The sequence below is a fragment of the Anthonomus grandis genome, chromosome 22 (genome assembly GCF_022605725.1).
Source record: "Anthonomus grandis grandis chromosome 22, icAntGran1.3, whole genome shotgun sequence".
Lineage (NCBI taxonomy): Eukaryota > Metazoa > Arthropoda > Insecta > Coleoptera > Curculionidae > Anthonomus > Anthonomus grandis.
In genome coordinates, this window is record NC_065567.1 from 26,181,792 (window position 1) to 26,209,286 (window position 27,495).

The 27,495-nt window shown below is 33.9% G+C and overlaps 5 protein-coding genes across 8 annotated transcripts; 1 reads left to right on the forward strand and 4 right to left on the reverse strand.

Annotated features, from left to right (window-relative positions):
* Positions 1-29: 29 nt before the first annotated feature.
* LOC126748145 (uncharacterized) lies at positions 30-8,817 on the reverse strand. Its single transcript, XM_050457172.1, has 6 exons — positions 7,862-8,817; positions 6,256-6,534; positions 5,970-6,120; positions 5,708-5,848; positions 5,433-5,654; positions 30-4,201 (listed from the first exon to the last, which is right to left on the reverse strand). The coding sequence occupies exons 1-6, from the start codon at positions 8,185-8,187 to the stop codon at positions 2,570-2,572; spliced, it is 2,751 nt and encodes a 916-aa protein (XP_050313129.1). The 5' UTR covers positions 8,188-8,817; the 3' UTR covers positions 30-2,569.
* A 3,681-nt stretch (positions 8,818-12,498) lies between these two features.
* On the reverse strand, positions 12,499-14,383 carry LOC126748827 (RING finger protein 11). The gene is made up of 2 exons (XM_050458314.1): positions 13,942-14,383; positions 12,499-13,883 (listed from the first exon to the last, which is right to left on the reverse strand). Exons 1-2 carry the CDS (start codon positions 14,056-14,058, stop codon positions 13,557-13,559), a joined length of 444 nt encoding a protein of 147 aa, XP_050314271.1. The 5' UTR covers positions 14,059-14,383; the 3' UTR covers positions 12,499-13,556.
* A 115-nt stretch (positions 14,384-14,498) lies between these two features.
* Positions 14,499-16,819, forward strand: LOC126748826 (zinc finger protein 723-like). Its single transcript, XM_050458313.1, has 5 exons — positions 14,499-14,874; positions 14,978-15,223; positions 15,281-15,599; positions 15,650-15,787; positions 15,841-16,819. Exons 1-5 carry the CDS (start codon positions 14,713-14,715, stop codon positions 16,359-16,361), a joined length of 1,386 nt encoding a protein of 461 aa, XP_050314270.1. The 5' UTR covers positions 14,499-14,712; the 3' UTR covers positions 16,362-16,819.
* Positions 16,820-17,772: 953 nt separating this feature from the next.
* Positions 17,773-19,534, reverse strand: LOC126748420 (tubulin alpha-1 chain-like). Its single transcript, XM_050457662.1, has 3 exons — positions 19,367-19,534; positions 18,266-19,223; positions 17,773-18,210 (listed from the first exon to the last, which is right to left on the reverse strand). The coding sequence occupies exons 1-3, from the start codon at positions 19,391-19,393 to the stop codon at positions 17,819-17,821; spliced, it is 1,377 nt and encodes a 458-aa protein (XP_050313619.1). The 5' UTR covers positions 19,394-19,534; the 3' UTR covers positions 17,773-17,818.
* A 178-nt stretch (positions 19,535-19,712) lies between these two features.
* On the reverse strand, positions 19,713-27,449 carry LOC126748419 (mitochondrial Rho GTPase). 4 transcript variants are annotated; one of them, XM_050457661.1, is made up of 12 exons: positions 26,707-27,182; positions 25,153-25,454; positions 23,182-23,290; positions 22,975-23,127; positions 22,590-22,918; positions 22,207-22,535; positions 21,781-21,911; positions 21,501-21,731; positions 21,251-21,447; positions 21,147-21,185; positions 20,611-20,682; positions 19,713-20,154 (listed from the first exon to the last, which is right to left on the reverse strand). In XM_050457661.1, exons 2-12 carry the CDS (start codon positions 25,443-25,445, stop codon positions 20,016-20,018), a joined length of 2,022 nt encoding a protein of 673 aa, XP_050313618.1. In that variant the 5' UTR covers positions 25,446-25,454; positions 26,707-27,182; the 3' UTR covers positions 19,713-20,015. The 4 variants fall into 4 exon arrangements, with proteins under 4 accessions (XP_050313618.1, XP_050313616.1, XP_050313613.1 ...); XM_050457659.1 differs by lacking the exons at positions 21,147-21,185; positions 26,707-27,182 and adding an exon at positions 27,432-27,449; XM_050457656.1 differs by lacking the exon at positions 21,147-21,185 and having other exon boundaries at positions 26,707-27,181.
* Positions 27,450-27,495: the final 46 nt, after the last annotated feature.

A 27,495-nucleotide genomic window follows, 5' to 3' on the forward strand; every position in this document is an offset into this window, starting at 1 on the left:
TTTAACAGTTATATAAAAACACAAACAAATTTGCTTTAAAAACTTTTTATTCATTAGAACTAAATTTCAAAGTCCAAAATAAATACACAAACCATCTTATAAACTTTACACCGAATGCTTTAGTTAATGTTATGCATTTTGGCAAAGAAAAACTCGTATTCCTAAAAAAAAGGATGAACAGATTTTCAAATAAAAGAAAAAGAGAAGGAAATAGTGCGATTAAGGAAATATTCTTATTTTATAAAAGAAAATGTACAAATCCTAAATATATTTACGTACACATGATTACCATATCTTTAGGTCACTTAGTCTTGCAATAGTCATTTAAACAAACACGGCATTCTTAATTACATCGAAAAATGAAACAATATCACGCCACCTACCCTAAAATCTAATTTCGTTAAAAATTTGGTTCACATATTTTTTTTTTATCATTATCATCATTATACTTAGCTAACACCTGAATTCAGAGGGTTCAGAATCAAAAAGTGTAAAATATACTCTCCGATAGGCTAGATTTTGAACTTTATAACCCTGTATATAACTTTTACTAACTCTGTTCACCAAATACATTAAAAGACATTTTACCATTGGTACTCATGTATTTTGATGGCAGTTTTAGTAAGAATGCTCATCACGACCATACCATTACGTATGTGTTGAATACAATAACAACATTTTAAAATAAGTCTTAATAAAGCCGTCTGAACACTCTGTATCCAGTTGGACAATTCACTATTTCCATCTCTCTTGCATTAGATCTGACCAATAGAAACGCGCTCTAAAAGTCATTTTTTCATACACAGATATGTAAGGACACACGTAGAAGAAAACTGACTAGAAAAGGAATCACTTCCTTGAAGTAGTCGAAACAAATAGAGCAATAAATATGTATTTTAAATTGAAAAACGAAAATAACATGGCATCAAAAAAAAATATCAAATTCCAAGACTTATAGCTATAACGATGTGGTATAGTATCACACGGCCCTGGACCTTACCGCAGTTACAATATAATTTGGCTTAAATTAATCTTTCGAGTACATCCTGCTCAGTCATACTATTTAATAAAAAAAGAAAGGTTATAATGGAAAAAATATTGGATCAGTTCACAATTTTCTAAAAAAATAAGGATCTTTATGTACAGGTAGATTCATGTGCAACCAAATATACTTATGGTCTATACAAAGTGATTTTGAAGTTGAATCATTATATTTGTAATAAAAACACCTTGCTTCGCTGAATTAGTCTCCTTTTTTTACCATAAGTATAGGCCTGTATGGCTCACAAATCATTTCTTTTTATACTTTACGATGTTCGAGACTAAAAGTATTAAAAAAAAAAACGATCGCATGTAAAGTTTAAAATAAACTCTTAATAAATTCCGCTATCATGACAAATACATACCTTGACAATAAAAAAAAATTAACTAGTACGTCGATTCAATAATGAAATTGTCTATATTTTATTGTCAAACTCTAAATAACATATTTCAGACGTAAAAAAACAACTGTCGTCTCTGAACTAACCTGTTAAAAACAAACAATAGCATATATACAAAATAAAAACAATATAAATAAAAATATAACAATAAACTAAAAAAACTTAACGTCCAGTTCAGTTCATCGTGACAGCTGACATGATAATGCGATTTTAAAATAGAAAACAATTTCAACATTCATGTTCATCTTGAGGATTAGCTAAATGGGTATGAAAAATGGTAGGTATGTGTAATATATATTCGTACCTAGTAATTTATTACCCTTATTTATTACCTAATACTTAAAGTTGCATATTATAATAATACGATGTACATATCTAAAAAATAAAGTCCAGGGCTCTCATGCATAGACTAACATGACATGTCATTACAAACATACTTGACATGACACGGCATATTAGACATACTTGACTTGAGATCTGAATAATGACCCTAATGCACAAACCCTCGGCCTAACTAACATTCAAAGTTTAGAGAAAATACTTATGACAAAAAATATCACCATTTACCCTGTGCAAGTCTCTGGTTTCAAAATGCAAGTGACCATCATTTAATATGGGAAACTTTACATTAAATGCAAATCATTTACAAACTTGTACACTTACTTGGAGAATCATTAAATAAAATAATAATCTAATATTATTACCATATACTTTCTAATAACTCCGTCCTAATCTATAACAACAGCACGTAGTACATCATTATTTGTAGTTTTAAAATTTATTCTTAGAGAACTGCGTTTGTTTTGACTAAAGGCACAGTTAGTTTCTTTCTTGAAAATGCAACTGGCACTAACATGCCAATTTGAAAGTTAGAATGAGCAATCAAAGGTAAAAATAGTTTCCCAAACATGTCATGCAAAAACTAAACCTTGATAAGAAATTAAAATTCTTGATTTATTTAATTATTCTCCACGAAAATTCTCCAATGAAACAGATACGTATATAAAAACAAAGAAATGTTGAGGAAATTTCCCATACTATATAGTGAAGCGGACAGACTTGCTAGGTACTAGCTAAACATATCTTACAGGTACACAACATTAAAAGACAGCAACAGAGAAAAGAAATCAAAAGCCGCCTAGGTAAGGAGGGTAACCAGGAGGATGAGGTGGGGTGGGCTGAGGGTAACTGTAGTACGGATAATTCGGGTTTGGTACATGAATCCCCGCCGGAGTGTAGCTCTGGGGGTACGCGGATATTTGGGGATAACCGAGGGGCATCGGCTCATAGTGCCCGCTCCATGTCGGAGTCGGATAAATAGGGTAACTCGATGAAGGAGGATAGTTACTGTAAGAAGCAGGGCTTACCCTTGCACCTGCGCCAGACGAGTAACTGTTCGTGTAGGGATCGGCTCCCGCTGGGATTGCGCCGTTTTCACCCCCACCGCCGCCACCACCAGTCCCACCACTCAGTTGAGCAGCGTTCTGACCGCCCTCACCATCTGTAATGCTGGGAATTTGATCTACTAACGATTCCAGACCAGACAAGCTTTTGGAAGCGATATCTTGCTGAGATTTTTGCTGTTGGCTCGAACCTGAATACTGATTACTGTCTTGAGTCTGGCCCGCATCCATGTTGTACGGCTGATAATGATAGTGGTGCTCGCCGCTGTGATTCGATGGAGGCGCAGGGCTCATGTGGTAATGATGGGGGTTTTCGCTATTCGTTGACGGCGACGGGCTAAGTCGGCAATCTGCCTCCTCGTTCGCCATACTCGTTGGCGGATCGAAATCCGGCGGACCAATCGGCGACGCCGGAGATCCGAGCTGCTCAGAACTGATCGCCGCACTGATCTCCGAACTCAGATCCGAATGGGTGAACGGCTGCGAGTGCGGTCTAGGTGAATTGCTGTACTGAGGTCTCGCAGGCGATTGACTGTACGCTGGCCGCGGTGACTGGCTGTATTGTGGTCGAGGCGACTGGCTGTACTGCGGTCGCGGAGATTGACTGTACTGAGGTCTTGGTGATTGGCTACTGTATGGGGGTGGTCTCGGCGAATGATGGTTGTGATAAACCTGCGCTTGCGCGGATTGTCCCTGAGAACTGTACTGCATCTGCTGACTAGCGGTACTGCTTGGAGGCGTCATTGCACTGTTCATTCCGTAGAAATGATTCGGCGATGACTGCGGCATCGGCGACGGATTCGAAAAACAATGACTGGCCATTTGATGCTGTGTCGTCGCCGCCCCCACGGTCTGTTGTTGCCCAGTGCCGCCGCCATTGTTCCCATTATTCTCCGCCACACCCCGATTATTTACACCGTCCATGTTTTCAAGTTTGACCTTTTTCGGCCGGCCGCGTTTCTTTTTTGGGAAATCGCCGGCGCCTCCGTTGCTGTTGTTACTGACCGAGACCGGTTTACGGACGACCGGTTTCGGAGGCGGTTCCTCGCCCTCCACTTTGATTTTCTTTGGCCTTCCACGTTTCTTTTTACAGGGGATTATCGTGCCGTCTTCAGTTTTAATAACGCCGGTCCCACTTAGATCGGTAAGCTCCGAAAACAAGTCTGCCTTTGGTTCCGCTTCGTAGCACGATTTGACTTTTGGCTCGCTGAAAACCATTTCGTTCTCATCGATTTCCGGTATCAGTCCGTTTAAATAGTCACGGAATTTTTTTAGGGCGGCATAAAATGGCACCTTATCAGCTGCACGAGGAAGCTGTGCACATCTTGCACTCGAAGATGGCATTACCCACATGTGCTAAAAATAAAAAATTAGTTTCAGGTTATTTTCATTTACGAGGACAAATTCATTTAAAGTTCAAGTATTTTTTTCTTCTTTTATTTTTTAAATAAAAAATTGTCTCAAGTAGAAACTATGGCATTAGCATTAATTTTTATTAAAATAAAACACCAACAACAAACTTCAACAAATTTCCAATGAATCAAAATCTTTATCACTACGGAAATTCTCAAAATATGTTAAACATAATCTGTTACAAGAATAAATTACTGATTGACGATTCTTTTCTCTTTAATTTTTTTATATATTGTATTGATTGATTATTATTTAAACTTTACTTAATTCAAAAAATTAAGTGGCTGAATGGTGTATTAGAATGTGTGTATTTCAATTTAAGATAATAATTCATATTATATCTTTGGGGCTTGGGAGGAAGGCTCATTTGCTTATCATTTAATATAATCATTATTATTATAATTCAATTAGTATTTAATTTGATCTGCTCTTCAAGAAAGTTATGAATCGGTTCTTTTATAATCGCGGAGTCGTCTTTTATTGGTCACATTTAATTAAAATCGATAATCGATATCTATTACTATAAGATATATCATTTGTTTAAATTGTGATCAACAAAATTGTATATAATTTGATTTCAAGAGGCTGACATATCTAGTAACAAGCCATAATTTCTTGATGCAACTTTTTCCTAACAGATGGATAAGACAAAGAAAATTGATTGAGTGGCCACCAAAATTACCGGATATAACCCCACTAGATTTTTTATGAATAGACCAAATCATGTTAATTATTTAAATAAAAGAAATCGACAGGAAATTAGACTAATCAATCTGCAAATGATTGTATATGTATGTGGAATTAAAAGTTATTTACCAACTACAAAAATGCATGGAAGTAAATGCAAATTAAACATCAGTTGCAATAAATATTCTATAAATTTGTACTTTTTTATGTTTCACTAGTCTATTACGTCAAATTTAACAATCCGCTGACTTTAAGCAAACAGTTTACTATACAACAAACGTTATAATATTTAAGGTGTCATAGGTTGTACTTGAAATACCCTATACAGAAAATTTTTACTGCAAAAAACAAAATTAAATTGTAAAGGATTGAATTGTAATAGTTCTTCTCAGAGCTGTTGATCACCTTACAATAAACTATTAATTTTATAAAAAAAACACCCTTGCAAAGAACTATTATATTTCAAAAATGTTAATTGGACACTTACAGTGTTAGTTCCTTCCACTAAGTCAGGTTGCCTTCCAAACTTAAAGTCTTTTTTCCCAGAAAATACTTCGTAAATCAATTTTCCGTTGAACACTGCTATTTTAGGCCTAAATTTCCTTAATTTATCTAGCAGAATTTGACTACCCTCCTTAATTTCTTTGCGGGTTAAATCCGCACTACCTTTTGTCGCACGTTGGACCATATTAGTAAAACCTATTCCAACCTAAAGGCAATTCATTTAGATTTAAACTGGAAGCAATATTTGCATTGCTTTACCTGAAGTAATTTGTAATCCTCATCCGCTGACATCTGTTGGGGTGTCAACCCAGATAAATATAAACATTTCCAGAAATGATTCCCTGGCCCTGCATAATGGTGGCCTTTATAAGCCGCAAATAGACCGGGATTAATACCAATCTAAAACATATTTAACATCTTTAAATCTGTATGGTGAGATGAGTAATAAAATGGAAACTTAAGGAGGGGGTGTGTTTGACAAAATGCTTAGCAGAAAAATAATTAAAATGTTATAACTTACAATGATTATATCTAAATTTTCAGTTAAATGGTCAGGTAACGTTCTTTTTGATACTTCTTCTTCTGGCATACCATTAAACCTGTCATGTTTCTTACGCTCCTTTATAGGCCTAGGAAGTGTTCCATTTAAGTCCTGAGGAAACTCACCAGTTCTAAAAATATGTTTAGTGTGCAATTATAAGTTTTATATTTTAGAGAATTTTTGATGTATGGAAAATGGTTTTTCAAAAAATCCCAAGATTATTGTGAAATTTAACAAATACAAATAAACTAATAATAGTACTTACTCAGGCTTAATTTTTTTCTTTCTCCCACGTTTCTTGGGTCCTGGTAACATTTGATGGTTTAGAGGTGGCAACTGGTGCATCGGTGGCATATGATGTGGAGGTAACTGTGCTGCCGATGGAAGCATTGGAATCGGATCGTCGTCGATAAAACTATATGGATCATCCAATTTTTCCCTTTTCACTTCATGATTATGGTGGTTATGATTCACATTGGCAGTGTTTATCAAAATATCCGCACTTGTTTCATAGCCATCGTCATGAGCTTCCAATTTCATATTTCTAGAAACAAATTGATTATTATGAAATGAAAATTTTTTGAATAATGGTAGAGAATTAATTAGTTAAGGAATCCTTTTATTCATTTGAAGAATTTTTACATTAAAATTTTTAACTTTTATATCCTTTTACTTTAAGCAACACAATTCTAAATAGTATAGACCGATTTTGTATTGTACTTTGTACCTTTTGTATTGTGACTTGTGTAAGTACTACTTTGTGCATTTATATTATTAAAGAATTTGAATATAGTGTGAGCTGTGACATATAAGACATCCTGTAATTATTCATTATATTCTAATGATTGATCTTAAGTTAAATTAATAATTTGACGAAAAGGATGAAGAATGGTCTAAATTTGCCTACAGAAGATTTCTACTAGACTTATGTTTTCTACATAAAGTAATGAATGCTACTATCGATTAACCTCATTTGTTGTCACTTCTTAAGCCTAGAATTCCTTTACAAAATATCAGACAGTGTAAAACACACTAACTACTGCATGAATGAAGCAACTACACGACTAGTCTAAATTACCTGTCCTAAGACCAATAAATCTGTTACTACAATTAAGCAAAAACTATGGTCTTATTAATAATTTGTGTTAAATGATGTACTTATTGTTTATGGTAATTTTGATCTATATGATGGAATTTTCTGTAATGGAAGAATGAATGGAAATTCTGTTGATGGATAAATAAAATAAAATACAAATCATGCACTACTTCATTTAATCAACTACTGAAGCTCTTGTATCTTGGTAAAATTTGATGTGTGTCAACATTAATAAGCAAATCTACTCATTGGAAAATTATAATAAAAAATCAACAGAATCTATAGGTCTAGGTTTTAGGGTTAAATTTTTGTCTTCTAATAAGAACAACATACTCATTAGTAAGTAAACAATAAATAATTATTTCGATTCTGATTGATTTGCTTGTTAATTGTAATTTTGCAACAGAAGGTTCTGTTTGATTAAAAACTGGTATATAACTGCCAATGTTTGAAAAAAAAAGGTGTAAAGTAACTTGTAGGAAGAAAATTTCAGCAATATTTTGACTATAAAAAAATTTCTAACTGTAAAGTAATTTTTTTTTTATTATAGTTTATAGTTGATAAGCAATTTGAATATTATCAATATTTTAGTAAATCCTCATTGAACATTACAGTATTCAAAACAAACAAACTTTGATAGTGAGACAGTGAAAACTGATGTAAACTGTGTTTGTTTGAAGGATCTATTTATTGAAAAGTGATCTTACATAATGGAAAACAATCTGATAAAAGTGGGTAAATAACACTATAATAACTAATATTTACGAATACTTACAGTTTATATTTGTGAGGATAATGGTTATGATTAAACTGTTCATAGGATAAGTGATGCTGATGCCCGGCTCCTGGTGAATTATGGCTATGGCTGTGGGTATGAGTATGATGAGATTGAAGTTGATTATGATGTTGATGATCTGGTGGTGGAGGCGGTCCAGTGCCAGTGCCATTAATGCCAATGCCAATATTGCCAATTTGATTATTCCCAGCGGATCCTGAGGCAGAAACTGCTGTTGTTGAACTTGTATTTGTATTGGAAGTTTGTTGGTCCATGGTTTCCCCCAATAAAGTGGTTGACTCACGAAATAAAGTTGCCACCTGCATTGGACTGAATTGATGCTGCAATGGTTTTGCTTTGGCTGGTTGAACGATTTGGAAATTGGAACGACGCGACGGAGGATCCGACTGTGGCCAATTTAATACGACGGGGACGAGAAACGGCCGCCGAAGCGGGTACGCGAAAAACCCTTAAACTGTTATCCACTTCACATTTAGCTGGTTCTCACAATTTGCACTACTAACTAAAGAAAAACCAGACAACCTCACCCTTTAAAAATAGTTCTAACTTGTGATTGGTTCAACAAACGTTTTGAAAAATCAATATGTTATCAGCCTCCTGGCAGGCCTGGGTTTTGCTTTGCTTTGCTGCCGTCGCAGCCGCTGCTGCCATCCTGCTGATCAGTGTCGTCCCTCGACATTTTTTTTTCTAATTTTACCCTACTCAACTATTTTTTTTTTAATTATTTATAAAATGGAAAAACTTGAATGCATGTTAACGATGGCTCCTTTGGGGGGAGATCTTGCATCAGAAGCAATGCAATCAACCTTGTACACTTTTAATGCAATCAAGAATAATTAAGAAACAGCTGATTGCAGGAATTTTAACGCGCATGCTCATGTTCAATCAAAATGACGTCAGTGCAGTACTGCGACGTACTTATTTAGGGAAATTAATTAGCTGACATTACTATGATACTTCAAAATGATTTCGGTGTGACTTTAGGAACGCGAAAGCACAGTGTCAGCTTCTATTAAGGGCACTTTTCAGAATTAACCGGTTAATCAAAAATTTTTCGTTATATCTCAGGTTGGCGTTCGGTTACTTAAACATAGGGAAACGCTTTGGTTCATTTTCTTAGAATTTGTTTGACAGTTGGCAGCTTTAATAATGTCTATGTTTATTTTTAAAATTTTTCAAAGCAAACCTAACAAACTATAGAAAATTCTGAAAATGTTGCCATTGTTTTGACGCTTAAGAAACTAAAAACCAATAGTCTGTACAAGCGAGGGGTGGTTAAAACCAAAAGTAAATACCGCTTCATACGAGCGACTTTTGGTATTTACCATGAGACGTCAAATGACGTCATCGGTTTAACCGCCAGTAACCATACTTAGGGTATGTACCGTTTTCAACTGTCAGTACAGGATTGTACTGTGCTGATTTTACTGTAATTTGTCGTTCCGATTTTATACAGCGTGCTGTTTTGCTCCAAAAAAGGAACAGTTTTCAGCACTGTTTTCACAACCACAACATAACCTATAAAACCAAATTACCTGTTTCTGTTTTGTTTTCCGGTACGGTGTTTTGCTTTATTAAAACCAGACCACATTTGTTAATAAAATAAATATGTCGAAAAAAGCAAGATGGTAAGAATAATAGACGCAGAAAATAATTTTTTACGTAAACAAGAAGATTCAAGAAATCAACATCAACAACACTTCTGACAGTTTTGACATTCCCCCACTATTTTACTGTCCCTACAGTAGCTTTTATCCTCAGTCAATCCAGTAAAGATTAATGACGTCACAGTGACGTCACTGACGCTTTTATGACGTCATTCAGTACTGAATCAGTAAACTGAAACAAATATCGGAACGACGTCCAGTAAATTCAGTACTGACAGTTGATAACGGTACATACCCTTAGAGGGAAAGTTATAGCGGTTGACAGCTGACAAATAAAAAATTGGGAAACGCTGCGACATCGACAGAAAACATCGATATTGAACCAAACCAAATTAAAATATCTATAAAACATCAAATTGAAAAATGGGCAACAAAAAATTTACAAAAACTAAATCGCAAAAAATACTAAATTAGGTTATGAATCTTTGGAAAAATCTATTTGACCGAGATTCCACCCCGGTTAATCCGATGCCTTATCGGTCGCAACCAGCTTATTTGACCGGTTAGTTATGAAACGTAAAGTTTTTGTACCGGGTTAATTCTGAAAAGCGCCCCATTTAATTTCGCTCTCAAATCTATCGGTTAATCGACTACCGAAAACTGTTTTCAACCGGTTAAGAGGGCAAATACCAGATACGCTTCTTCCGGTTATGTTTATCTGTCAACTTGAAAACACCTTAAGGCTGAGACACAAGTTTTATGAACGAACACGTGCCTTGTTTTGGAACAACACACAACACTGAAATTTAGGTTTTAAGTTTCAACTCAACTCAAAAATTAGTCTCGGCCTCAGAAAATCCAAAGATTCTAGAATCAAGGTTAAAAAAATAAATGTCTTTTTTTTTCCAAGTACTTTATTGTCGAAAATTTGGTACATGTACACGAATTTTATTGAGAAAGCTTCAGAAAATAAATACAATCAAATCAGATTTTACAAAATATAAAAAATTTATAAAACATATAAAATGCCTAAAAAAAATGCAAGAGAAAAATGTTACAAACAAAATCTTTATAAAACAAAATATATACATGTAGACAAAGGTAGCAGAGATAAAGGGACACATTAAGGTATGTTCAAAATTAAAATTAACAGATTAAAAGCTTAGCATCTACTACACAACATCCTCAGCCTTAAAAAAGTCTTCAATCGAATAAAAGGCTTTTAGAAGCAAATATGACTTCAGTTTACAACGAAACTGGCGCAAAGACTGAACACTTCTTAATTCCACGCTAATGTGATTATAAATCATTAAACCGCGATATATAAATGAATCTTTGATAGATGTAAAATGAGGAATAGGAGGGGGAATATTATTAATCTGTCTGGTAGGATAACTGTGATGTCGGATTGGAAAACTGTTCTTATTTTTGAATATTAAACATGCAGTTTCCAAAATAAATAATGATGGTAGGGTCAAAATACGGCTCTCTTTGAAAAGATTACCACAATGCATTCTAGAATGGGCCCTAAATAAACTTCTGACAGCCCTCTTTTGCAGCACAAAAACAGACTGAATCAGATAATTTGAACATGCACCCCAAAATGGAAGAGCATACCTTAAATGCGACTCGAACAAAGCAAAGTACACATCACGAGCAACATCTCTCCCCAGTTCATGAACGGTTGCCCTAACAGAGAAGCAGCCAGAAGCAAGTTTTTTATTTAACTTTATTATATGGTCAGAAAACTTTAAATCTTTATCAATGACTAAACCAAGAAATGCAGAATTGTCTACCATGTCCAATGCGTTCTCACCAAAATCAAGACTCTCAGCTTGAAAATTGAAACCAATAATGTGGGACTTTGACATATTTAAGCAAAGTTGATTGGAATCACACCATTGCTTTAATTTCAGGAGATCGGCTGCAACATCTCTGACAAGCTGCTTGGGATCTTTATTCGACCATAAAACCGTTGTGTCGTCAGCAAACAATGTAAAATGTCCACATATGCTAAGAGTAATAAGATCATTAATGTATACAAGAAATAGAAGGGGACCAAGAACTGACCCCTGTGGAACACCACAATCCACAGACTCCCTACCAGAAAAGTCACCATTAAGGTACACAGACTGCTCGCGACCAGACAAATAGCACTCAAACCACTTCAGTGCAACACCCCTAACTCCATAAGCAGAAAGCTTCTGAAGCAGTATCCTATGACTCACACAATCAAAAGCTTTGGACAAGTTACAGAACACCGCCGCAGTCGCCTCTCTTCCATTAACACCCTGGAGAAGTTTGGACAAGAAATCAAACATAGCGTCAGAGCTTTTCCCTGATAGAAAACCAAATTGTTCATCTCGAAGAACCCCTTCCCCCAGAAGAAACTTTAAAAGACGATCCTTCATAAGTCTTTCAATTAACTTAGATAAAGTAGACAAAATTGAAATCGGCTTCTTAATTTGCAATAAGCTAGCATTCTGCAAAAAATATATATTCTTACTCAAGTGGAGGTATGATGCATGTTTGGTTTAATATATGAATTATTAATATAAAAATACCTAGATATTCATTATATCAGATATCAAAATATTAGTGTACAATTTATTATATTAATGCACCTAAATCTTAGGCTATATGATATTTAAATGAAGATATTCATTGAAAATTTCAAAATCTTGCCCTTTGTATACTTTAATGCGCAGCTACTATAATATTTAATCCTGATTGGTCCTATTGTGAGTTTAATCTTCATTGTGACCACCTTCATGTTTTAATCCCTATTGCTAAAAACATAAATGTTTGATGTGTCTCAGCCTTTATAGTTAACACATCACTGTCAAAATTGTCAGTCAGGTGTCCAGCAGGATCAATAATATATTTATTTGGATACATGTAATCGCCTGCAGAGGGCGGTAAATTTAATTTAAAATAAATATATTATATATATAAAGTTGCAGGATTTAAAAATCGAATGTTTGATTACCATATATAAAAAACCATTACTTATGTCACAACTTGAAAAATGTTTATTTCTAAACTTGTCACTCAACTGTTTGATTTTAACATGGGTAAAAGCTCAAAAGAATTATTCATTGTTGTGTCTATTAACAGAAAATATAAAATCCTTTCTAAATACAGGTCATACACCCTGCTTGAACATTCTCTTTTCATCAGCACAGAATCTTTTAAGTAGCATCATTTTATTTTCTAAAGTATATATACACACATACACCTACATTATACATTGTTGAATAGTTGTTAATTATATTATTATTACACAGCATATTATAATTGAGTCGAAAATCGACAGCATCACATCTAAACTAATAACAAACGGTTAAATAAAAATAACATAAAAAAAAAACAAGTTACAACTGATCTTATGTCTACATATTTATGTCTCATTAAATAAATAAATCACATTAAGTGCAAGGAACTCACATCTCACCCCAATATCACATTATGAATTTGCCTCAAATGCATATACCAATTATTTGCCAATAAACGCTATGTACAGTAATTTTTTGGTAACGGAAAAAACATAGTAAGTTTTTAGTCATTTTAGTATAAAAAAAAATATATATAGGCACATACTACATAAGTATTTAGTTTTAGATGTGACTTCCTATTTACTTTTTGAATATTATGGTTCTATATTCGCTTAAGTGAAGCATGTTAAGCCTCTATTTAATATATAAAGTTAATTGAAGCATAATAGCTATATATGCTAGGTATGTATGCAAAAAAGGACCTAGATATAAATAAGTCATATTTCGGTAAAAGGCAGCATTGGACCTTGGTGCAAGAAAATAAGAGCAGATAGAATGGTTCAACTTTATTGCATGTATTCTTCTATTTCTATAGAAGAATATTTTGTTTTATAAAAGTTGAACTATCCTTAAATAGGTTACCTTAAAGGCAAATGTTATCTAAAAGCAAAGAATAATAAATTAGTAAAAGTTCTGTAAGCACTACACTGTGTAGTGTATAAACTCATAGCTTACTTCAGATGAATAAAGGGTAAAAAGGCACTAGGCTGGATCTTAATCACGATTTTTTTTTCAATTTGTTTGATAACTGCTGAGCAAGGCTGCATCAACTGGCTCCAAACAGCTTGGACAAATAGGGCTTCTTATCAGCCATTCATCAATGCATTTCATGTGATAGTTATGCATACAAGGAAGATATCTTAAAGCATCTCCTATCATAAACTCCCCCATGCAAATGACACATTCTCTGATTTTTTTACAGCCATCATATTTGCCAGTTGGCAGGTGCTGAATTAAGCCCATCCTCTTAGCAATCTTAATCTGTTCTTCCTCGGTTAACAATGCCACAGGTCGAGTAACACTAGGGGATGGATTCAAATTCAGAGTTGCCAATGCCTCCTGTAATTTATTAAAAATTAAATAAGAAATTAATGTGATGTATCCTTATTTTATTTACTTGATAGTTTGGTGGCCCAACTCCTACTGGATCAGAGGAGCCTGTCTCTCGTAGATTATCACCTCCTCTCAGGAGAGAAATATCGTCAGTTGTTGACCTTTTAAAGCAGTTACCCATATTGTCAGTGACGTTTTTTGATTACTACTTGTTCGTTAAATATCAAATTTAATAAAACAACTATATCAACTAACACATACATCAGGATTGTGTAACAATAGGTTTTTTTGACCACATTTTGAAAGGCCCCATACAGATCAGCTTTCTGGTCCTTTGAACCATTTACCATCTATGCTATAAGTACGAGGGCATACGATTAATCTGCATACACTAATTGAAAAAAGAATCGTCGAATCAATGTAAAAAGTTTTTTTTTAATTGAATTATAGTGGATAAATAGTAAATATCATAATAAATCACCTGGAACAAGAAAAGAAAATATTTATGACATATGTGACGTTTATCATCTGATTGTCAAAATTATAAAGGTGGTTATGCGGATTTGACGACTGTTGCCATCAATTGATTAGTAGATAAAAGAAGTGCAACTTATCGCACAAAAGTGCGATTTTATCTAACGTTGCATGTTTGATATAATCGCAATCGCATTTCCAAATCATCTGTGACAAGCTTTAATACATTTGTTTTGATTATTTGTTAGGTTATATTATTCAAATTTAAGTTCCTTTTTTGTGTTAAATGAAAAAAGCAAATAGATAAGATTAAGTGTAAATATAATTATTTATTTTTCTACAATTGCAAGTGACAGTCGAAATGGATCTAGCGGCTTACAGAAATGTCGTCGATTTTAAGAATATTTGCAGAACCTGCATGAACAACCAGAATAATCGCGTTAAAATGGAAGATTCCACGATTCGCGTGGAAAACGACACCATTCCAGTCTTAGAAGTCCTCAATTCAGTCCATGAAGTTAAAGTAAGCAATTTTAAACTTAATCTATGACCTCCATATAATTTTACTCTATTAACCTAGTCATTCTATGATCTTATGCAAGCTCTTAACATCTCTTATCTTTCAGCTGCGTAGAGGTTTTCCAGACGAAATCTGCGCCACATGCTTGGATCAACTGAAAGCATTTTACAAATTTAAACTGCAAGTTCAAAAATCTGAGTCGGTGCTAAAAAGACACCTGGGACCATTTGATGAAAACAACCCTAGTGTCAGTCCATTAGTACCAACAAGTCTTAGCCGATATGGTTCTAATATAAAGTCTTCCCGTTCAACAATACATGATCTATTTTTTGATAGGGAACCTTTGGACAAGGTAAGTCAAAAAGTGCTTTATTGTTTAAGAAATCTGTAGATTTTTTTTGTCATTTAGGTGAATGAAGCTGACATTGATCTTGGACCCCTAAAGATTTCTGATGATTATTTTAATGAACATTCACCTACCAAACAAAAAGGCAATTCACAAGTTGCAAATGATGAGTTTGATGATACAGAGGACCAAGATCATGCTGAACCAGAAGTACAAATAGATCCAGCAGTTTGCACAATTTGTAACAAAACATTTAAATCAAAGTATATTTTAAATGTCCATTTGAAAAGGCATAAGTTTAAAGGGCAATTTTTGTGCCCCCTTTGTGGCAAGGGATTCAATTCACAAGGCTGTTTGAATAGACATACCAGAGTCCACACTGGTAGGAATAATTTTTAGTTGTTAAATATGTTAGTTTTGTGATAATTTTAGGTGAAAAAAATTACCAATGTGAAATTTGTCAAAAGAGGTTTCCATCATCTAACAACCTAAACATTCACCTTAGAACTCATACAGGTGTAAAACCATATCTCTGTAACCTTTGTGGGAAAGCATTTAGCAACAGAACAGGTAACCTAAATATTATAACTTAACAATTTTTATTCTTATTTTAATAAATTCAGGTCTAAACTTCCATGTAAGAACCCACAGCAAGGAACGTCCTTATGCTTGTGATGTTTGCGGTAAATCATTTGGGGCCCAAAGCCACTTGGATTGGCACAAAATGATTCATACTGGGGAGCGTCCATTTCCATGTGACCAATGTGACAAAGCATTTATTAAAAAATGTGATCTACAAAGGCACCAATCAGTACACACTGGAGAAAAACCATTTGGCTGTACCTTTTGCGATAAACGTTTTAGCACCAAAGTACATCTCCAATACCATATAATGGTGCATACTGAGGAGCGTCCCCATAAATGCCCTGTGTGTGCAAAGGGTTTTATCCGGCGCTACTATTTAAGGAACCACATGCTTAAGAATCATGGTACTTTAGAAGGTACCACTTTGGAGGATAAAATAGAACAACCATTGAGGAGCGATGATAATGTTATGTTACCTTCAGCAGCACCCTCGGTTCCTCCTTTCCCTATGGAAAATCCTAATTTTGTGTTACCTCATAATTTGCAGCAGCTGATGTAAGAAAATTATTTAATGTGTTGGTTAACTCTGGGAGAAATGCTATAAATTGGAGTTGGACAGTGAATAAATAAAAATTCCAGAAATGTGGGACATTTTTAATTTATTTCATTCTTTTTAATAAGGCTGCAGTAGCATTATCCTAGTGTAATTAACTTTGCGCTTAAAATAAAAATAAAAGTACTTCACCTTAAATACTATCTGAACATATTTTCTATATTTTTGTTGACAATGAATTATTCCAATAATTTGTTGATTTAGACATAAATTTATTTTGTTTTCGGGACCAACGTTTAGAATCTAAGTGGTTTGGCTGTCAGGTGCTATACTTATGAGAATATTTTATTATTATCTTTAAAATTATATGTCTATTTACAAATTTACTATGTGAATGTTAATGAATACAATGATATTGATTATAAAGGTTTTTTTTTCCTAATTAATAAATTTAATATTTTGCAGTTGACCTTTTTTTTTCAAGCTGCTATTTGCTAGCAGTCGAATGTGTCTAAAAGATTACTTAGAAGCCAAAGGAAATTACATAAAATTTAAATCTTTTTTTAATGTCCAGGTTTTGTAAGTGTCCAAGTAATTTTGTATTACTTCCAAAACCCCTTCCTAATTATTAGCAGACTGGTTTACCTCGACTTGTTAAAGTAATTTTTTATATATTGCAGACATTTGGAATAATTTTTTAGTCTTCCAGGAAATGTTAATATTTTTAAATGTCTTTTTTGCCAATTTATTCCATGGATTTCAACTAATTTTGTGATAATTTTTTTAGTCCAGAGAATGTAAAGGTTCCAGGTTCCCAACTTTAGGTAAGCTAGTTAAAGGCATTTTTGCTTCCATTGCAACTTTTTTTTGCGTCTATAGTAAGTTGTGGAATATTTAAAGTCTCTATATCTCTTCATTTTTTTAAGAAAAACGAAAATAATAAATCTTAATAATGCCAAGCAAAAAATGAATTATAAAAATAAAGATCTATATTGAGTAGGTTATGTTCAACTGAATTTTTTTTCTTTCAGTCTCTCTACCTTTGTTTTTCATTTTCTTCCTAACGTGTCAAAAAGCTCCCTTTACAGCGAAAAATGTTCAACACAGACGATCAGGCAATGTAATACCCATTCGCTAAGTTCTTACTGGGTTTTTGATTCAAATAATTGTACACGTCTGCACGTCGTTGTTTTAAGTGTCTATCTATAGTAAAAAAATACGCTGCAAAAACAGCAAAGTTCTACAACAGTTGCGACACAGGTGCAGTACGTCGAATTTTGGTCGAAAATAAATGTTGCAAAACCAACTAAATTTTGCACTGAAAACAACGTTGCAACTTGTGAAAATAAGAATAATCTCAACTTAGGTGACTACAAATTATTACTCGGGCACTGTCTTTAGATAAATAAAAAACCGATTAAGAAAAAAAAGCAATTTATTCAAAAGAACCATTAGGACGTCATTTAATATTCTTCAGCATCATCTCCTTCGTCTTGTTCGGTGTCCATTCCTACCTCTTCATAATCCTTTTCTAAAGCGGCCAAATCTTCACGTGCCTCCGAAAATTCCCCTTCTTCCATTCCCTCGCCGACGTACCAATGTACGAAAGCACGTTTAGCGTACATAAGATCGAACTTGCGATCCAACCTGGCCCAAGCTTCTGCAATAGCAGTCGTATTGGACAACATGCAAACGGCACGTTGGACTTTGGCTAAATCTCCACCAGGTACAACAGTTGGCGGTTGATAGTTGATACCAACCTTAAAACCGGTTGGACACCAGTCAACGAATTGAATGGTCCGTTTGGTTTTTATGGTGGCAATAGCAGCGTTGACGTCTTTAGGTACAACATCTCCTAATAAGAATGAAACAAATGATATGCTTACTTAAATATTCATAAATGCATTTACCTCTATATAACATACAACAGGCCATATATTTTCCTTGTCTTGGATCACATTTTACCATTTGGTTAGAAGGTTCAAAACAAGCATTGGTGATATCAGCAACAGATAACTGTTCGTGATAAGCTTTCTCGACGCCGATTACAGGAGCATAGGTAACCAATGGGAAGTGAATACGAGGATATGGTACCAAATTGGTTTGGAATTCTGTTAAGTCAACATTTAGGGCCCCATCGAACCTCAAAGAGGCTGTAATAGATGAAACAATTTGACCAATAAGTCGGTTTAAGTTGGTGTATGTTGGCCTCTCAATGTCTAAGTTTCTTCTGCAAATATCGTAAATTGCTTCATTGTCGACCATAAAGGCACAATCAGAATGTTCTAGAGTGGTGTGAGTAGTGAGGATGGAATTATAGGGTTCCACCACAGCATTTGAAATCTCGGGTGCAGGGTAAATGGCGAATTCCAACTTGGACTTCTTGCCATAATCGACTGAGAGACGTTCCATCAGCAATGAAGTGAAACCAGATCCGGTGCCTCCACCAAATGAGTGAAAAATCAAAAATCCTTGTAGCCCGGTGCATTGATCGGCTAACTTTCTGATCCTGTCAAGAACCAAATCGACTATTTCTTTTCCAATCGTGTAATGGCCGCGAGCGTAGTTGTTAGCAGCATCTTCTTTGCCTGTAATCAGTTGTTCAGGGTGGAACAATTGTCTGTAAGTTCCCGTCCTGACTTCATCGACCACGGTGGGTTCTAAATCAACGAATACTGCTCTGGGTACGTGCTTCCCAGTACCAGTTTCGCTGAAGAAAGTGTTAAAGGAGTCATCAGCAACACCAACAGTTTTGTCTGAAGGCATTTGGCCATCTGGTTGGATTCCATGCTCAAGACAGTAAAGTTCCCAACAGGCGTTACCAATTTGTACTCCTGCTTGGCCCACATGAATTGAAATGCATTCACGCTAGGATAAGATAAGTTAAATAGAAGATGACGATACTACTATAAATAAGTCATTATTAAAGTGTTGTGGATATTATTAATATTACAAAAATTCATATTATCAATTGAATTTAATAATATTTAGTGCTGTGGGTGTGTACTTACTTGAAGTTCTCTAAATTTCCGGCTCATTTTTTTCCTTAATTTTTTTAAACCACAAATATGTTTTTATTTTATAGAATTAAGTACTGTAACCGAATGATGTACTTTTCACATGAAACCATAAATAGGCTTACTTGAGATTAACTGTGATTCATTTTAAGATAATAATTACATTCTGATAACCGGTATGAAGAGCCTTTTTATCTTTTAAAGTGATAAAAACAGGTAACTTGTTTAAAAACAGATATGAACGCATTTATTTGATTGATATCTCCTTAGACAGTGGCGTAGCCAACATGAATTAATACTGGGTGTTCTTTAGGGGATGGTCTTGAATAAAAACAGTATAAAAATTTGTTCACTAATTTATTTTTATATTACAGTCTTATTTAATAACGCACTGAGACTGGAGTAATACAAACAGAACTACTAAATAAAATATATAAATAACTTATTTAGTACAAATCATTCCATTTCTCATCTATTCTACACTATTTTAGTACAGAATGGACAATAAAAATATTGCCTTACTGCCCATCCTGTATGCTGTACAACCACACTACAACACCAAAAAGCACCAGTCTGAACAAGAGTTTTATATATTACAAATGGATTTTGAAGAAATAAAACAAAAATAAATAACAAGTGCAGTTTATCTGGATTTCTCACTCGTATGCAAAATTTTGGCAACGATCAATCCGAGAGCGGTCAGTGCTGCCACGCTGAGCCCCGCTTTCCACCATATAATTGGGTCACGTACGTTTGTAAGTGCCCCAAAGTCTCTGAAAGTTCTGAAATAGGAAAATGTTATTATGGGGGTAAACGTAGATGTTATAGCAAAACACATTATTACTATTATTATTGCCATGCAACAACGACGAATGCAAATGAGAAAGTATTAGAAACTACGAGATTTTTAATGAATTAGAAATAAAATTCTTTTTAGAGAAAAATTAAGACTTTCAATTGAACTTAATCAAAGCTAAAATAAATTTGCCCAAGCACCATATTTTAGCAACATTAAGCAATAAAAAAGTTGCCTTTGACTCTACTGAACATCGTGACGTTAAATAGACCCTCAGGCAAAATGTATTCACAAAAAAAAGCAAACAAATTCAATATTAGTCACATTCTAGAGGGTTGCCAATTGGAAAAAAAGAACAGTTGTTTTTGAATGTTAGATTCAGATGCAAATGAACATTAAGTTATTATTATGATCGGCAATCCATAAAATAAAAATTAGCAACCTGCAGACTTCGTATAACCATTCAGAAGGTTGCGGGCGCAACAACAGCATGTGAACCATGCGACGTAACGGACTGGAAAACAAAAATATCATAATAAATTATATTGAGGCTGCTTTTAATGTATAGCAAAGCAAATTTGACTTGTTACTTATATTTAGCAGTTTACTTTCTACACAATTTACATTTTGTTTTTTATAATATCTTAGTAGGTAACCAATATAAAGTTCTACCAATATATGGATGTTTCTCTCTTTTTTAATAATAACATAGAAGAAGCACCATTGATAGAACTTTCGGTGAATGTTTCAGGACACATGTCATTTCTGATGTTCACAGGTATTCTAAACCATTTATAAAATGTTTGTTCTATCCTACGTGAATATTGAAATAATGTATTTTTTTAACTCAACCCTAAATAACAATTTATTTATTATTTTGATGTAAGATCTTTCCAGTACTTTACTGGCACGTCCTATATGTAATACGACCACAATACGACTAAAAAGTGTTTCTAAAACATTTACAATGGAACAAACCTGCGTTTATAAAACAAGATCCAAGCTGCTTGAAATCGACTGAAGAAAATAGCGAATTTAATAATTTAAAAACAAAAATAAAGGGTTATCGTTATTTTACTTACGGGAAAGCCGCCATAGTGGCCAACTTGACAAAGACATCTTTGCGGAAATGGCCCTTAACACTGAACCGCTGAGGGGGTAAAATTTTGTATTTTTGGCAGAAACTAACTGGTTGCAAGAGGTACTCTTGTCTCACTTCCTCCAAATCGTCTTTACAAGCAACGATTAGGACGGGAATTTTACTGTCTGCAAAATATTTCTAAAAAGAAATAAATGTTTGAACTGTGTTTTAATGTAGCAATAAATACTTACAATATAAATTCGTGCAATGTACTCGAAGCTCTTTGGATTATTGATGTCATAAACTAAGCAAGCGACGTCGCATTGCACTTCGTGAGGTAGAAGAGGATCAGACACGTTTCCCACGTTAATGTCCCTCAGGACCATTATCTTTTCTTGGCCGTAAATTTGAACGGTGTTCACTGTACAGGATGATATGTCAGTTTTGTCCTTGTTTTCTTCACTGGATTTCTTTGTTTTTGACTAAAAGTGATTACTCAGCACTGATATTTCCAGACAGACATATGCTTACCTCCAAAGTATTTTTGATAAAACTCTTGCAAAAAGTCGTTTTTCCGGACCCTGATGGCCCGATTACATGGCACTGGTATACATTTCTACTGGACTGCTTTTTTGCTAAATCAAGTTTTTTCTCTCTGGTCACTAAAATAAAAAATAATAATTTAAAACCTTCAAAAGGTAACTCTCTTTCTCTTTGTAATATAAATTTAAGTAGGAAAATGTACATCATACTTATAATTAAAGAGTTACTTATTTTGTTCGGTATTACGTTACTTATAGATTAAATCAATTTAGAAAATACTATGTCACATGCTCAAAAATTGAAAAGAAGAAGAAAATAGACGTAATACCCACTAAACTAAGTAACTCATTATGACTTCGTCACAACAATACAGATTATACTTATTCTTTTAAAACCTAATCAAGAAATCCATACCTATAACAGCAGATAATTGATTTTCATTCTCATAAATATTGTAGCCCAAATAAGCTAAATATTCGAACGTCTTTGGTAGGTCAACCAACGTCATCAGAGCCCATTGGCACATATATCCTTGAAAAGTTATCCAACCTTTCTCATTTGTTTGCACAACAGAACTAACATCAAAAGGCCAAGGAGGGTTCGGGCAAACGCTGAACAGCTCTTCAAACTCAGAGGGCGACAGAGCTTTATCTCCGTCCCTGTCGTAACGTTCGAAAATATTTGTGAGGAATTGTTGCCCGCGGAAAGACAGTTCTGTGGTGCAACCGGATGGCACTTTAATACTGCAAAAGATGTATTACGTGTTATTCATAGATTGGATTATTCAGAAAACTTACCTGGGATATAAATACTCTTTGGTTATCTCCAACCTGTCGTTGTAGCCGAATTTCCTTAAAACCGTCCAAGTGGTTTCGTTCCGTCCGCGTTGTATAAATAGATTATGCAGAAATAAAAATCCCTTTAAAGAGACGCTGTTTTGAACGATGCCGTCATTGAGGTTCTTCCTCAACACTGCCTTGACGTCGTCCAAAACCTGAGGCTGGAGGGGCGCGTTAAAGCACCGCTTTTGGAAGTTGTTCAGTTCCATGTCATTGAGGAGACCGTCACAGTCGATATCGCAGATTTTGAATATGCGGGTCAGCGCTATTCTACAGCCTTCTGTTAACTGAAATGAATGACCTAAAATTTTGAGATTCTGGCGACATTAGGAAGAACACTTACACCACCAGTTTCCAAGGTGTAAATTGGAGATGTTGGATGTAAAACTGCTTTCTGTGCATAATAAAATACTTCCGAGATGTTTTTCAGAGTTTTTGCAGAGCATTCAATACAACTCTCAATTTCAGTGTGCTCCTCCATTATATCATAGATAAACTAAAAATAGAACAACAATATAAAAAATATTTTTTAATTAAATTAGTTACTTACATCTATCGTAGAAAATTCAAGCAAGTCTATTTTGTTTCCAACAAGTATTACAGGACATTCACAATCTGGGTGATTTTTTCTCACAAGAGGCATCCAATATGAAGTTATCCTAAAGATTAGTTCATAATTCAGTAATTGGTTCAACATTTTAATATTAATACCCTGTGTTATTGCTAACCACTTGATGCACAATGGTATTAAAATACTGTGTGTGCACCTTTAAATATTAAAGTTAATAACTTAATCCAGTGAGGTTAGTTAATAATAATCGTTTATAAATCAAATAAAAAATAAAAATAGACCTCAAAAATAACAACCCTTTTTAGTCATAACTAAATATTATATTTTATATTAATAAATAACATATTGTATAATTATTGTCAATTATCCATTTATTTATTCCTTTTTTTAATTTAAAATATTCAATATTTTTGGTCTCACATAATAAATATGATTCTGACAGAGAGCATGCTTGGGCTTTTGCAAAGCTACTTTTTGTTGTGCAACATTTCTTGTGTTTTTGAAATAGCTCAATTTTTCTTTATAGTTATTGGATTTCAGCATAAATTGAACTGCTGCTTTTACGTCTATTTGGTTAATATTTAATAAGCTACTTTACCTAAACAGTAGTACAGATGGATATCTTTTGCTTTTAGGAAGCATTATTTTAATTATCCACTTTTGTACAACTTGTAATTTGGAAATTATTGTAAATCCTGCATTACCCCAAACTACAATCCTATAAGAAATTACAAACTCAACAAGTGCATAGTAAATTGTTCTAAGGGTTATCAATAATTATATATTCCTCAATTCATAAAACTTAATTTTCTGATTTTTTGTGTAACATACTTTAAATGCTCTTTCCAGTTTAAGTTTTCATTTAGTATGATTCCCAAGTACTTCAGATTTCATTTTCTTTCTATCTGATTTGGACAATAGCAATGTAATCTTCTGTCGCACTGAGAATTATGCATTTTTATTGTCTGAACTTCAGGTAGTGAGTGTTGTGCAGAGAGTGAAAAGGTCATACATTTTTTCTATGTTTAATGAAAGCAGACTACCATCTAATTACTTTTTTATTCTTTGTAAACCCAATTCAGACTTTTGCTTTAGTCATTGTCTATTGATGTAAATAATGAACAGCAATATTGCCAACACTGTTCCCTATGACACCCCAAATTCCACCTCTAGTTCCTCACTTTCTACCCCTGATATTATGGTGCTTTGTTTTCTATTGCTTGATGGATATTGATGATTGGATAAAGTTTTTAGGCACATCTCTAAATCCTATGTGTTCAAGACGTTCTAGCAGAATTTAATAAGCCACAGAGTCAAATGCTATTCTCAGATCTAGAAAGATTCCTATCACCTTTCTGCCCTTATCTAAATTTTTTCTGGAATTCAGCAGGGTGCATTTTCAGTGCTGGAGTTTTGTTTAAAACCAAACTGGTTTTAGTAACTTATTTTTTCCAAGTACTGAATCAACTTAGATTTGAAACATTTTTCTACAATTTTACTTGTAAGTGTTATCAGTAGTTTGTAGTTATTAGTGGATTTTTTGTCATTTTGTTTGTATATTGGTATAATTATTTTGTTTTTCAACATATCTGGAAAAACTCCAGCACTGAAGAATTGATAATATTTTTTAAAGGTATCAACAAATTCTCCTTCTACTTTTTAATCAATTCAGGACTGATACCATCCCTTGCCTTAAGATGATTTTTCTTTAAACTCTTTATCTCCCTTAGAATATCACAATCAGAGACTGGACCCAAAAAAAAAAGAATTCTCACTACCTGCAACCCCTGTACTCACACCCTAGTTTTTTTCCTATTAACATTCCTAACCACCAGTGGCCCCTTTTACTACATTCCAATTTTTTTTTGTATCTGATATATTTCACTAAACTAAATTTTTATGGCAAGAGAGCCTTATGCCACTATTGGTTAACTACATTTGATAACTTACCTTTTAATAGACTCATCATTATCTACAGCATAAACGATAACCACAACACTAGCCTTCCTGATTTGATCATCTAATTCAGCCTCAGTTTGTTCTGAAGAAGAGTAATCCACAATATTCGATGGGACATGCTCAGGAGTGACATCTGCCGGAATAGTGATGTCTTCTGCTTTGGCAGGAACATTTTCTGGGAATTCCTCACTGACAAGGGATAGAATAACAGTTGTTTTGCCAACTCCACAATCACCCACAAGGAGAATGCGAACGACACGCTTCTGTTGTAATTTTATTACCATTTTTGCTCACTAAAATCAAAAAAAGTATTGTGAGATATACCAATAGTGCGCCCTCAGTATGAATCATTAATTCATCAGGAAAATATTTTCCTTTAAATCTTTATTTACTAGAACTAGAAATGTGAAAAATTGTTTTGGAAGATATACATGGAAAACTGAAACATAATCCTTAATTCCTCAGAAGAGAGTTTAATGAAATATCCAGATCAAAATGTATTTAAACTGTAGTTTATATTACATTATCTTATGTTAATAATAATTAATAGTTAGATGTACCTAGAAAACTAAACCCCTATATGTGCATAAGACAGCATTTTAGAATTAATTTAATTATTGTCTTATATTTATGTCTAGTAGTGTTAGATATTAACACATTAAAAAATGTGAAATAATACTTCAAATTTTTAATAATTGAAATACATATACATTTTATAGCAAATGAAGCAAATCTTTCTCATGTTTGTAATGGTTTTTATATTTGATGGTATAATTGTAAATTTTTGGAAATAATTAATTAACTGATCTTGAGTACTGCATAGGTAATAAGTGAACCTCATGCCCATGAGAGAGTTTATATCTATAATAATAACTACATGCCCCGGTACAGTTCTTTGTGGTATACCAATTTTTTTATTACTTTCTGTTTTTTTTCTATTTCTACTGTTTGTTGCCATTCACCCACATAATTCTCAAAGACATGAACCACAACTCCCCTTACACCTTAAGTATTTAGAACACCTTTATTACACTTATAGGTTGATAATCTAAAATACTAGATTTACTTCTAGCTTTGTATACAGGAGTTTTGAATGATTTGCCTGTTTTAAAGTTAATATTTATAATATGTACTAAAGGATCAAAAATTTTGTCTTGAATATTGTTGAATTGAGTTATTTTTGATCAGTCAGTGAGCCAGCATTAGAGACTCTAAATGCCAAACTAACTGCGAAGCTCTGTAAGACTTTGTTGGACACTATATATCTCACAATAAAGCACTTATATCTTATGCATTGTAAAGACCTCTTAATGGGGGGTCATAAGGGACAATATATGAATTCAAGTTATTGTGAGACCTCCTGAAAACAATACCCCTAAGCGAAAAGAAAATGCAAGGTTAAGTAATTGTTTAGATCTTATTGTGAATAGTTCACCCCAGGTTGATTTATGTTAAAATTTGTCACAAAAATTAAAATACACTGAACAAGGTTTAAAACTAAGTGGTATATAAATAAGTAGCAAAAAAACTATTGGGAATACCCACCTTCGAGAATTACACTAAATGAACACTTTCCAGAGCACAAGAAATTCCTGAGCAAGCAACTGTTTATGGGGTTTGATTAAAAGAGTAAAGTAGCAAGTTTGAGTGGAAAAACTCAACACTGTCTTGTAGAAATGTTCCTATTTTGTAAAAAACTTATAAACCTTTGAAAACAGCTGATTGCTGAATGACATCCGCCTTACGTCATACTACTCAGGGGGGTCCAAAACTGTAGACCAAAAAACAATGTTTCCCATTTATTTACTTGATATAGGAAAAAAGACTTTACTAAAACACTAAATTACACAACACTCTAGTCAACTCTGCTCTACGCAAACGCACGTTGACCCCCACATGACTCACAAATGGCGGGAGAATAATGGACTATTTTAAATCGGGCAATTCCGAAGTCAATCCCCGTTTGCAAAAAAATGATTATGTAGCGAATATCTCCCGCAAAGGGACTAATCTAATAAAACAAGTAAGGGAGCAATTAGACACCTTGTGCAATGCATGTGCCACCGTAGAGCTCTCCCGCGTTGTCTCGATTACAAGCAATAAACAAAGCGGTACTAAAAATAGAATTACCGGCTTTGCGTTCAATGGGTCATAAGGTTCACACGCCCTCTATCTTTGGGGCCGTACAAATATTGCAAGAGTAAGAAAATTTCCTAAAAATTAATTTTCAGGCACAATTTTTTTTTTGCATTTCAGATTATTATACAAACCCTTATTTAGTGCACTTTCCAGATTTTCAGTTCTTCCGGAATCCAAGTTTAACCTCAATGTTAA